The sequence below is a fragment of the Phacochoerus africanus genome, chromosome 2, assembly GCF_016906955.1.
Source record: "Phacochoerus africanus isolate WHEZ1 chromosome 2, ROS_Pafr_v1, whole genome shotgun sequence".
Classification (NCBI taxonomy): Eukaryota; Metazoa; Chordata; class Mammalia; order Artiodactyla; family Suidae; genus Phacochoerus; species Phacochoerus africanus.
In genome coordinates this window covers 121,806,005-121,818,680 of record NC_062545.1, presented here as the reverse complement: position 1 = coordinate 121,818,680, position 12,676 = coordinate 121,806,005, and the positions used below count along the sequence as shown (strand labels likewise).

At 38.9% G+C, this 12,676-nt stretch overlaps 1 protein-coding gene across 2 annotated transcripts in view; it reads left to right on the top strand.

Moving 5' to 3' along the window:
• Window positions 1-7,434, top strand: part of TMOD3 (tropomodulin 3) — an 84,910-nt gene extending 77,476 nt beyond the window's left edge. The window contains exons 10-11 of one of the 2 annotated variants that reach the window (XR_007133089.1): window positions 2,745-2,830; window positions 4,931-7,434. Coding sequence is in view for 1 of the 2 variants with exons in the window: in XM_047766340.1 (XP_047622296.1) it covers window positions 4,931-4,965 (35 nt within the window). In the remaining variant the exon portion in view is untranslated. The remainder of the gene's footprint in view (window positions 1-2,744; window positions 2,831-4,930) is intronic. The other variant, XM_047766340.1, reaches the window with a different exon arrangement.
• The last annotated feature ends 5,242 nt before the right edge of the window (window positions 7,435-12,676 follow it).

Genomic DNA, 12,676 nt, shown 5'->3' with positions numbered 1-12,676 from the left:
ACACATGCAGGTTACTAGTCTCCTTCCCAAGTTCCTATTGAACTGCTGAGGCTTGTAGCTTCCATTTGAAACAAATTTTCTAGCCATAGCTGAATTAAAGAATTTGGGGGGTTCCCTGGTGGCATAGTGGTTAAGGACCTGTCATTGTCACTGCTGTGGTGTAGGTTCAATCTCTGGACTAGCTGCAGGTGCAGCCAAATACATATATAAAATATATATAAAAGCAAAAAAAAAAAAAAAAGAATATGATGCTTATAATTTCTACATACTTCCAAAAATTGACTTTTAAGTTTGGTGTTTGTCATTGAAATATTTCAAAAGATACATTTAGACAAGGTTTAAAATAATACTTCTTAAAGGGAGTCACATTTCTCTGAGATACAGTTCTTTTAGGCTTTAGCCCTATTTGAGTTTGCATATTATTTAAATTATTTATTTATTTATTTAGCCATGTCCAGGGCATGTGGAAGTTCCTGGGCGAGGGATCAAAGTGACATCATCAGATCCTTAACCTACAGAGCCACCAGGCAACTCCTGAATTTGCATATTTTTAAAATTTCTGGAGCAGAAAATCTGGAGCTTCAGAGTTCCCTTCATGGCTTAGCAGTTAATCCTCCTTGGATCCATGAGGATACGCTGGCCTCACTCAGTGTGTTAAGGATCCACTGTTGCCTTGAGCTGTGATGTAAGTTGCAGACAAGGCTTGGATCCTGTGTTGCTGTGGCTGTGGTATAGGGTGGCAGCTGCAGCTCTGCTTCAACCCCTAGCCTGGGAAACTCCATATGCCACAAGTGTGGCCCTAAAAACAAAACTAAACAAAACCTATGGTTTCATTCCTTTAATCCAGATTACTGTGGAAAATAGTAGTTCCTTTGATGGCTATAGTTTCCCATAAAAGATTTTAGCTTCTTGCTTTTAAAAAGAGAATTTTTAAAAAAACCCTTCTAGTTTTTGGTGTATTGTTGATTTTAGGTGTAGTTTGCAAAGCCATGCTAATATTTTAATATGGCTTCTATTTTTTTCCTTGAGGAATTTAGTTTTGCTTTTTACAGCAGTATTTCTCAAGTCTGTCTGAACTTCATAGAGAACTTTTAGAACATATACATTATTGACTCTAAAAAATTTAGTTTTTTACCCAGAAAGTTGATTATACTTGATTGTTATAGTCTATTTTCAATGACTAAGCTTTTGGAGATCAGGGGCCACCTCTATCTGTTGAATCCACAGCTCTCTTAAAACCATGCCTGACATTATTAGATACTTAATAAAGATTTAGTAAGTAAAAAAAGAAAGCGAAAGAATTTGAACCTGCTTAAAGCTGCAATTTTCTGGTAGCTACATAGCTATAAACTTAGGCTAGAAGTGTCTCCATTCTTCCTGTCTTAAGAAAGCATCTTAGCTTTTCCGAGATCCCACTAACAAATTTTTCACCCACTCATCTGTGTCCCTCCCAGAGGAGCTTGTGCCAGCAGCTGTCCCGCAGGAGCAGTAGAGCACAAGCCCATACGTGTATGTCCCTGTATGTAACAGGGACAGCAGCCTTTCACGGCCTCAGTGCTTGTGCTCTTCTCCAAGCCTGTTGTGGCAGACGCTGTGCTCAGACCTCTGTGAGAAAGGAAGCCCTGATGTTAGAGTAAGGGAGACTTTGGCAGGTGGAAGATGAGAACAGATGAAAAGTATTTCCTAGGCTACTTGCTGTCAGCACTGAGCAGTGGAGTAACTATCCACAGGCGTGTGTAATAGAGGATGAGGCGGCTGTGTTGAAGAAGTTGTAGTCTGACATGAAGCAGGGGTAGCAGAAGGCAAACATCTTTGTGCTGGTAGCTCTCTAGCCACCCCCACCCCTACCCTGTCCCCACCTTGCCATGCTGTTTCATCCTAGTCCAAACCAGATTTTCAGATAGGGGTCTCAGGCATGAAATGAGAATAAGGACATTCCTGGAGTGAGGACTTGCATGAATTAAAACTCACATTTGAGAGTAAGCAAGTTATTTATGTGCTGAAGACAGCCTGCAGATTTTGAGAACTGACTCATAACAGGATGCAGGATCCAGACAAGTACTTGCTAAACAACGATGCCAGGAGATTAAGAGGGAATTCTGATAGGAGGCACTAAAATTATGTGGTAAGGAACTTAGATTCCTTTGGATTTTATCTTGAGGCATTTGAGAGTCATTGTAGGTCATTGAGTGCATGATTAAAATGATTTTCAAAACACTATTCTTATCACTCTTCTAGAGATAGAGAGGAAATGATATTAGGGTTCATTGGCATTTGACTAATCATGAAGTATTGAGAACTTAGTGGAGTGGGTTTTGGAAAGAAATTGCCAAAGAATTGTTAATAGGGCCAGATTTGGTAGTCTTTCCTCCAGAGGATGAACTGAGGAACTGCTTTGGCAGTAAGTGGGCACCAAGTGAAATGGAGGAGTCGAAAGTGGCTTTTAGCCTGTCTTCTCTCCCGTGTTATGCTCACAGAAGCCTCCCCCATCCACCTGCAGCTGGATTTTTTTTTTTGTTTTCCAGCCCTGCACTTTGATCTCTGCCTATGGATCAAGGTCGCAAGCCTAGACCATGTCTTCTTACTTACATTCTAGTGTGTGCTAACGGGACAGAGATGGCAAAGAACAAGACTTGTACAGCATCTCTTGGGCATATAATTTTTCTTTACCTTGCAAACAGGGCCATATCAGAGCTTTAGTGTTCTGATTTTGATAATGTTTCCCTCTCTCATTGTTTTCTTAGTCTCAACTTTTCATTGAAATAATCCTACCTCCTGGCCTTCTCTCCAGCTACGAAGTATCAGAGCTAAAGCAAAGAGGTTACATGGTGTATGTGCAATATTCAATTGAACTTTGTCTCCCGTTACTGTCTTTCCACTAACTGCGTAATCAGTTTTGTACACCTTTTTTGTTCGTTCCATCTGTTACTGATCTTGTTTATAATGTGCATTTTTTAATAACATGCATTTTACAATCTGAAATGGTCTGCAATAACATCCAAACACTACTGCAATTCAAACTTTTCTTGGAAATGTTCTATGCTAAAGAATTATGTGGTTTGCCTTTCAGATATTTCTGTGGTGTTCAGAGATCTGTATACATGAATTGAGTTTGTATTTGAGGGCTCAGTTCTCCATTTGCTTTCTTCCCTTCTTATTTCCATAAACACATGAAACTTGTTCTTCATTAACATGAACTAAAAGTAGAGTCGGGGGTGCATCTAGTTAGATAAGTATGAGAATGTTCATGGGGACTTGACACTTCAGTTCTCCTGGTTTTTATTTTCTAGCTAGCACCAAGCCTGGTGCTGGACAAGCTTTTATGCACATCACTTTACTGGACTCATCTCTTGAAGACCAGTAAACAGAAGCAGTAGTCAGGATAGCATGAGAGCAAAATCGGTAGCCTGGCCAGGAGGCCGATGCACCTGTTGGCTTTTCATGCCTCTGTTAAACAGTCAGTTCAGGCTGAACAAAGGTGGTTGTCTTCCCACTTGCTTCCATAGAAGAGAGTATAGGAATTAATAGACCAACCATGTAACTTAAACAGAGGAACTTACTGGTAAGAATATCAAAGCCAATAACATGTACATGCAAATCCTCTAACTAGAAAAGCTAAATTGGCTTTCCTCACCCTGCAAAGATGGCTGACCCCAGGAGCACCCCAAAACCCCACCATGGTGGGTGATGGACTGAGCACCCTTTGTTGAATGCTTCCTGTATTAATGCTGCACTAAGCAGCCTTTAATTGCACAGCTATGAGGTACAGGTATCATTATTCTTCTATTATGGAGGATGAGTTGAGGCTCAGAGATTCACTTACTTGCCAAAGAGCACACTGCAGAAAGCAGCACTCACATTCTTTACTAAACCCAGAATCTGTGCTTTCTGTCCTCCCTACATAGGAGTTGGCTACAGTGCTGAGCAGCCCTGAGCGAATGCTCTGTGGTAGCTGACAGGTGAACATGAGGGAAGCAAGATGCTGCTGCAGAAGACCTTGCCCTGCAGCTAGTGAGCACAGCGTGGAGGGGCAGGGTCAGCAGCCTGTGAGGGGCGGGGGCCCTCAGGTGTGCACCTGTGTTTACCCCATCAGCTGAACTAGTTGGCCAGATGGGACATCACCACATTACTCCGGTCTAAGATTTTCATTACTTTGCATGTGTGGTTTTGTCAGAGCCCTGAACTGATTCATTTTATAGGAAATAAGAGAAGGAAAATTTGGAGAGCAGTAGTAGCAAGTCACTTACCTTTGAAACTGACAAAACTGTTTTTGCTATGTTCTTTCACTAAGGAAATAATCAGAAGAGCATGCAAATCATTACTTTTAATAATGTCTAATCTCAGCTGCCTGAATGTTATTTCAAATTTAACATAGTAAGTTATTTTTTTAATGAAGGTGTAAATGTTTTTAATACACACTTGAGACAAGCACAGTGACCTGAAGGTGACTGCTGACCATTCTGTTGTAGATTTCTTTTTTCCTTTCTTTCTTTCTTTTTTTTTTTTGTCTTTTTATGGCTGCACCTGCAGCATATGGAGGTTCCCAGGCTAGGAGTCCAATCAAAGCTGCAGCCACCGGCCTACACCACAGCTCACAGCAATGCCGGGTCCTTAACCCACTGAGCAAGGCCAGGGATCAAACCTACATCCTTATGGATGCTAGTCGGGTTCGTTAACCGCTGAGCCACAACAGGAACTCCTGTTTTAGATTTCTAATGCTGCTGTGTAAGCACAGGAGAGCTAAGTGCTCAACAGGTAAGTGATAATGATGAAGGATGAGAATTTTTTATTTTAATGGCCAGGTGAACTGCAAATTGACAATTCATTTTTGTACAACCCTAACTGGATTACACAGAAATTTATTTGCTTTAAGCAAAATAACATTGTACAAATGAACAGGGATTTCTGACATTCTTTATTTCTCTCATAGTTCGCAAGAGGCGAGTTGAAGGAGACCACCAGTAAGTCCACCAGGTATAATCTCTGGGAGACTTTGAAGCTCACCAAGGCCTCCTGTTGTGATGTCAGATAATAACATTTTCCTGGGTAGAAGGGAAAAGACTGGAAATCTTTTTTTTTTTTTTTTTAACTACATGTATCTTTTCTAGTTTAAGTTGTTACCAGTTTTAAATTGTAAAATCAATAGTAGATATTTTGTATTCTAAAGCAGTATTTCTACTTTCTACTAAAATCAGTTTTAATTTAGCTTAATTAAATGGTTTATGTTAAGTCGGGTTAAAAAAAACACAATTGTACAAAGTTTAGAAAGTCATTTATGTATTATGAACATTTTTAAGAAACAATATTTTTTAAGTCAAAAAGGGACATTGCCGATGTCAGAATTGCTGTTGCACCTCTTAGGTACAAGGCACATCAAAACTTTCCTTATTCATGGCATGGACACTTTTTCCATGGTTCAGAACACATAAACTTGGCAAGACTGTGTCTTTTGTTACTAGCAAAGCAAACGCCAGCATTTTAAAACAGGTGACTCAAAATCTAGTCATCTGTTTTGGAGCCAAAGCCGATCTCTGGGAGAGAGGATGCGGTGCATCCCATGTCCCTGCTCCTGCACCTGCCTGAGGGCCTCAGCCACACCTACAGTTGTTTTCAGCAGTCATCAGCTTGGTCAGGTTACACACTTTGCTTAAAAGCACAGCTATGTCTACATTCATTACAGTTTTTCTTTTTAATCATGTGGGCATTATTTTTGTGAAAGCTCAGAGTAATTAACAAAATTATTAGAGCAGGAAAACTATTTTCTTCCCTATAAGAGGCATGCAGCCAACTCTGCGTTATTTGGGGTAAAAGAAAAAAGAAAGCTATTGTTAAACACATGAAATCAAAGGTAATAAATGGTGGAGTTTAAGTCTGAGGAGCATGCAGAATGGTCATTTAAATTGATAGTCACTGTAAAGTAATTAAGAAACCAGCCTGGGTATAAGTTGAGAGTTGCACAGGAGAGTGAGACGTTCCCATATGCAGTGCAGAATTGCCTGAGTGGTGTGTAATCGCCAATTATCCAGATTTTCTAACCAATAAGGAAAATGGCTGTTCTTGATAAATCTAATTTTTATTATCTCTTTCCTTTGATCTTGTACTTTTTGGTCCACATCTATAGAAGTAATTTTTCGTAACACCAGTTGTCTGCTCTTGCTCAAAGTATTAGAGTGAACAGTTGAACAGTGTACTAGGGTGGGAAGACTGACTCCACATCCAATAGTGTGATGTACAAGTTGGACCTGTATTCACACCCTGTTTCAGGGCAGCCTCTGGAGCAGGAGGTGGCTGAGGCGTTATAGCTACAAAAGATGGGACAAAGAAATCAGCAGTTGTGGCCTAACAATGCAGGCCTGGCTGTATCACTTATAGGGAGATTTTTCCTAAAGGGAAGAATCTCATTTCAATATCCAGGGTGGGGAGGGGGAGGGCTGTTAATTTTTTAAGAAATTTTTATAATTGAAGTATAAAATGTCTGCTCCTTTGGCTTGGGCTGGACTGTTTACCTAATGAGCTAGGCAGCTCCTTGTGTACTATTGTAATAAGCCTTCTTAGCAGGCAAAAGCTTTCCTCATGAGAACTGAGTGTGTGTCTTTTTGAATCAGTATCCAATGTTTTAAAGGGGCTGAAAAATGACTTTGCACTATTCTGGTGCTCCCTTTCAGTTATAGGGTGCTGGGCTTTTATTTTATTTTTTTCAAGTAAGCAGGTCAAGCTCACTCTTCCTCACTCTCCCCCACCCCCTTGTCATAAGCGAATTTGGAAATGAACTTGATTTTAGAGACTACACAGTTCCAGCAGGGTGGGGCCTCAGCATGGCCAGGTATGCAGAACTACTAGTCCACTTTCAGCAAGGTCTCCTTGCTTGCCTTGACCTATTAGTCAATACATTACCCTTTCCTTCCCAAAGTTTTTTTAATACAGGTTAGGTGGGACCCTCCCTAGAATTGTGTTATCATACTTACGAGTAATGTCTTTTTCACTTATTATTTATCAAAGTGTGATAAAAGTTGAGTGTTTTGCTTGTACCATTCCAATTCTGAGCTACAACAGTTAATTATATAATTGAAGAAAAGATTTCTTAATAAATAAGCATGAACATTCATCTGATTGAGTACAGAAAATCTTTCAAGAGTTGTAATTAGAAGGGAGAAAACTGGGTGTTTACTTTGATCTTTAAAAATCTGGCACCTTTTACCCTTTTAATAACTTTCAGTATTTCTATACTGCTCTAAAATTTTATAATAGATTAAGGTTGTGAAATACTCCTGACTTTTTTAAACCAAAGATTTTCTAATAATTTAAGTTTTTGTAGTCTAAGCAATATAAACATATCTGGTTATCTAAACAAAGAATATTCTTTGCATTTTTAAATTTGTTTTTTTAAAAGCTTTCAATTTCGGAGTTCCCGTCGTGGTGCAGTGGTTAATGAATCTGACTAGGAACCATGAGGTTGCGGGTTCAATCCCTGGCCTTGCTCAGTGGGTTAAGGATCTGTTGTGAGCTGTAGTGTAGGTCACAGACTCGGCTTGGATCCTGCGTTGCTGTGGCTCTGGCATAGGCCGGTGGCTACAGCTCCGATTCGACCCCTAGCCTGGGAACCTCCATATGCCGCGGGAACAGCTCTAGAAAAAGTCAAAAAGACAAAAACAAAAAAAACAAAAAAACCTCAGTTTCCCATTTTATCAAATTTTATATTCATATTTGTTGAAGTTCTAATTTTTCCAGTTTGTCTACATGAAATTGCATGTATTTAAAAAATCAATGTTGATATTATTAAAATGGATTTTGGTGCTGTATACTATAGCTAAAGCCTACATTTTCTAAGGCTGCCTGTCATTTATAAGGCCAAATAGACATTTTGTGTTTTAAAAAATTAGCAGATTATGGTAGATATTTTAAGAATTATCCTGGTTGTTAAATTTCAAATTCTCATTATTTGAATGAAATAAGCCACATACTTGCTTTGTGAAATAGATGCCCTCTGGAAAAGTTATATGTATAGAACTTTGTAAACTGTTTTTCTATTGACAGTATCTGATGTTTTTTCATTTAAAAAGGGGATTCCAGGCTATAATGAAAATTATAAAGGAAAAAATGTTTTGATAAAATGTTAGTCACATTCTATTGTACACTGTGTATCCCTTGCTGCCATTAAAAATAAGATTAAAAGACTCATGGGGTGTCATAAAATCTTAAATGTTTGGCTCTATGGTCCCAAGGCTGCCTCACTTTTTCTTTATAAAATTAGGAATCAGTGTTACCTCCCAGGTGATATGAGGATCGTTGTTTTCTGGAGTCCATAGCAATGTCCATGCTCTGTAAGTCCAGTACTATCCAGTGTTGTTCCTTCATTTCAATGCCATTTCACTGAAAAATTTTTTCTTTCTAGTTTTATTGAGATAGTTGACATATAACATTGTTTTAACGTGTACAACATAATGATTTGATAAAAGCACATATTGGAAAATGATTACCACAATAAGTTTAGTTAACATCTGTCACCTCACATTTTAAAAAATGTTTTTCCTTGTGATGAGAACTTTTAAGACCTCTTCTCTCAGCACCTTTCATGTATACAATACAGTATTATTAACTATCATCACTATGCTGTACATCATATTTCTAGGACTTATTTCTCTTATAATTGGAAGCTTATAGCATTTGACCACCTTCACCATGCCCCCACCTCTGGCAAGCACCAATCTCTTCTCTGTATCTATAGTTTTTTAAGATTCTGATATAAGTGAGATCACATAGTATTTGTCTTTCTGTCTTATTTATTTCATTCCCCTCAAGACCACTCCACTTTCGAATAGTATTAACGGAAGACATAGCACCCATGAGAACGAAGCACACTGGATGTGTCAGAGCAACTCCTGTCAAGGGGTGTGAGTTCTTCAGTCTAAACGTCTATAGAACTATCTTTTCCATCAGCTCCCACTGACCATTAATGTTTCTAGCTATTTCTCAAAGGGACTCTGCACAAATTTTTAAATTGAGAAAATCATATTTATAATAAAGATTTTTATATTCTTATTTTAATTTGGTCATTCTTATATCATATTGATTTTTCTGGATTATAATTTAGTTCTGTTGAGTCCTTCCCTATAAAAGCTGAACAAATTGGAATTTTTTATAACAAAGCATTTGTAACAGTTTGTTAATGTGAAACTCTAGCCTGCAGTCTTTTCATTCAGAGGAGCCAATCTTGTAAACCATAACCAAGTACTTTAGAAAGCCTTCACTGGCATATATGGAATTTTATGTAGGGCACCTACTGCAGGGAAGAATAGCTAGTAACTCTGCAAAGCACCACTGGCCATGTTCTCTTAGCATCGTTGCTCAAGTTCCTATACTTTTAAGATAATCAGACTCCCTGATGCATGAGGCTTAACTCCTCTTCTACAGATATCAGTTTGTTTTAAATACTGCAAAGCAATTAATAGGCCTAAAATGTCTTTGTCCTATATTATAGTCCATTCAGAGAGTAAAGTTTAAGAACAAATTCTGGGTGCTTCTTGGTGAATATGTATATGAGTTTAAATTTCATATTTTTTCTTCAAAGAATAAAATCTTTGATTTAGCTGTTGCAGCTATTTAGATTTGCTTAGGAATTATAAAAAAGAATTTGCATACATGGTCATACACATTCAAAAATTGTAATTTTGAATAAATGCCCACTTTTTCTCCTAGTCTTTTTAGATGAATTATATTTGGTTTAGTTATGTTTAAAAGCTTGAAAATTACCTTTATAACAGTGTATCTTTCTTTGTCATATGAAACCAGGCATTTAAATGCTTTAATTTTTCAATTTTTATAAATTTAAAAGCAATGAATTTTATAATACTGATACTTAAATATTCCAAAATATTAATATTATTAATATTGGTTTGTAATAACACAGCAAAGTTTCTTTTGAAGACTATGGACTGTAGGCATTTAGAATTTGCCACTTCACATTGGAATAATTTCAATAAAGTTTATCAAATATCCTATAGACTTGGACTTTTTGGAAAATCTCTTTAGTTTCTATATTCTAAAGTTTATTCCTCACATAGGAAGAAAAGAACAAGCTTATTAATTTCCCCGAGTTTCACTATCCCACCCTACTAAGTTAAATCATATAAAATTGTCAACACTTGACCATTTATAACCGTAAAAGTAGTAAGTTCATATGGTTCAATTTCATACCATAAAATTGAATTCAGTTGACAAATTTGAAGAAAGAGGGTCCTATGATACAATGCGTCCTGGTCCTGATGGGCATCAATCCTGCTCTCAAACTAGAGATTATTTTATGGTAAAGCAAAGACATTGCTCATCAGTCACCAGCCAAAAGAGAAAATCAGTGAAACTTGTAATGGAGTTTGAGGAAGCTTTGGGGGACAAATGTCAAATAATTCAATTCTGAAACTTAAGGAATCAAGAAATGCCCCTTAAATCTTTAGTGTTGGTGGGCTTTCTAAGAATGGCTGTTGGACTTAACATTCCCCGGAGTCCTGATGCCTATCTTATTGGGCAAGTCAGAGGCTCAGGTGCTTGAGTTGTCAGGTAACTCCAGCTCCTTTGAATCTGGATGGACGTGGCACCAGGAGCTGTGCCTGTGGGGAGACAATGCCCTCACACTCAGCACAGCGGCACCCTGCTCCTTTCGGCACCTACAATGGGAGTGGACGACCACATATGGGTCCAAAATTGCCAGACATCTTTTATCCTTCAAACCTTAAGCTTTCAGGCAAGTCTGCAAGGGTTGAGGGCCTCTAGGCTCTGCCCAACTGCCCCATCTGTTCCTGTTGGTCCAGGCCAGGCCTGGAAAGACTAGCCAACCTCATGACTAACTATGCTAGTACCTTTCCACCTGATGGATGAATCTTTAAACGACCTTTCGGGAGTGAGTGCTAATTGTGGCTGCATTTACTACATAACTATGAAACTATGCTGTATGAAATGGAGAGAAATATATCCAGGTTTTCTGTGTGGTAGGATGATGGGCCATTTCTTTTTCTTTGACCATTTCTAATTAACAATAAACCCTTTAAAAAAAAACACATCTAATTGGTATGCAACTCTCAGAGGTAGAGGGATATAAATATTAACTCATGAAGGATTTACATGGTCAAGTCTAAATCCCACTAAGCTGAGGAAACTGACTTCAGAAAAGATAATGTCGCCAGTTTGCTCATTCAAAAATATTGAGTATCTATTATGTTCCAGCTACTGCACTGTTTACAAGTCTAGAAGTGAGATCTGGGGTTTTGTTTCCCACTGCTCTTTTCTCTAAACCTCTTGGTGACCATTTCTCTCAGGTATTTTGAGTGTCTTTCTCTACAAGGTCGCTAATGTATCTGCTCAGCTCTGTGACTGCTGTGCAAATAAGTTCCTGACCCTTATCTCAAAAATGTTTTTCTTTAACTTGAGAAGAAAAAGCTTTGGACAGATTTTAAGTTCTAACTTAACTTCCACATCTGTAAAATGGGAATAACAGCACTTGCCCTTGGAATTGTTTGGAGGGTGAGAACTGGTAAGGCCTGCATAGCACTTGCCAAATCTCCAAGTCTCCAGTGAGCCCTCCTGTGCAGTATCTGCTCTGACAAGGTCACAGGGCCGTGGGGTCAGTGAAGAGTCAGAGTCACGCCAGCAGAGCGCCCTGCTGGGCAGCACAGGGAAGACCCTCCAGGGGAGGCGATATCCCAGCTGAACCTAAGCCACCCAGGGGCACGGGCTGAGGCTGTGCTCAGAAATCCAAGACCCAGAGCTAACAAGTTAGCAAAATAAACTTCTTTTTGGGAAGAATGGATTTTCTAAAGGCACAGACTTGCTCCTGAACATGTTAAAATCACAACTAGGGTTATGCAAAAGCAACTCAATTCCTCACTTCAATCAAAACAAGTCATTTCATCATGGTTTTAAAACAAACTGTTGAAAACCAGATTTACAGTGAGCGCACATTTTATGCTTCAGTCATCCTTTTCCTCTTCACTCCCTGCTTTCCTCCTTCCGGAGGGTTCACTTCCTGAACAGATACAAGAAAGAAGATGTAAAGTTCCTTACTGGGTGTTCCTGGAAATTTTGTTTAAAGTAGTTCTGAGCCGATGGGGGGAAGCCAGCCTGTCATGTTAGAACTCAACCCCCCAGTGGCAACATTGTCCACAGACCCTGTCTCTGCAGGTTAGGCAAGGGGAGCCCAGGCTTCCCAAGGTGGTGGGCAGTGCCGAGGGACACCTCGCTCCATCCTCCATCCTGATGGGGACTTGAAGTGCACTCCTCTGCTTCCTCAGTACTTTCAGTATTTTAAAGCCTTCGGTTTTTAATAAAGGACTGATTGCTTTATGTGCTTTTTCAGCATGCTTTCAAAGTTTCAGGTGTATATTTTTACATGAAAAATGAATGTGTCCCTTACACAGTAAGAGACATTTCTGTTACAGACATGCTCCCTCTGATCTGTAACCAAATGCAGAGTGGGGCCCCTTGGTGTTCAGAAAACACTGAGCGAATGATTATGGCCCACTAGCAACACCGTGACTACTTGTATAATTAGGACCTAAAATTTCTTTGCACTTGTGATCTTCTAAGTGGAAAAGGAAATAATTAAAGGAAAATAATTTTTAATAACATGGAAGTGAAATAACCCTTCACTATTTTTTTTATACCCAAATAGTGAGGATGCCCAGTT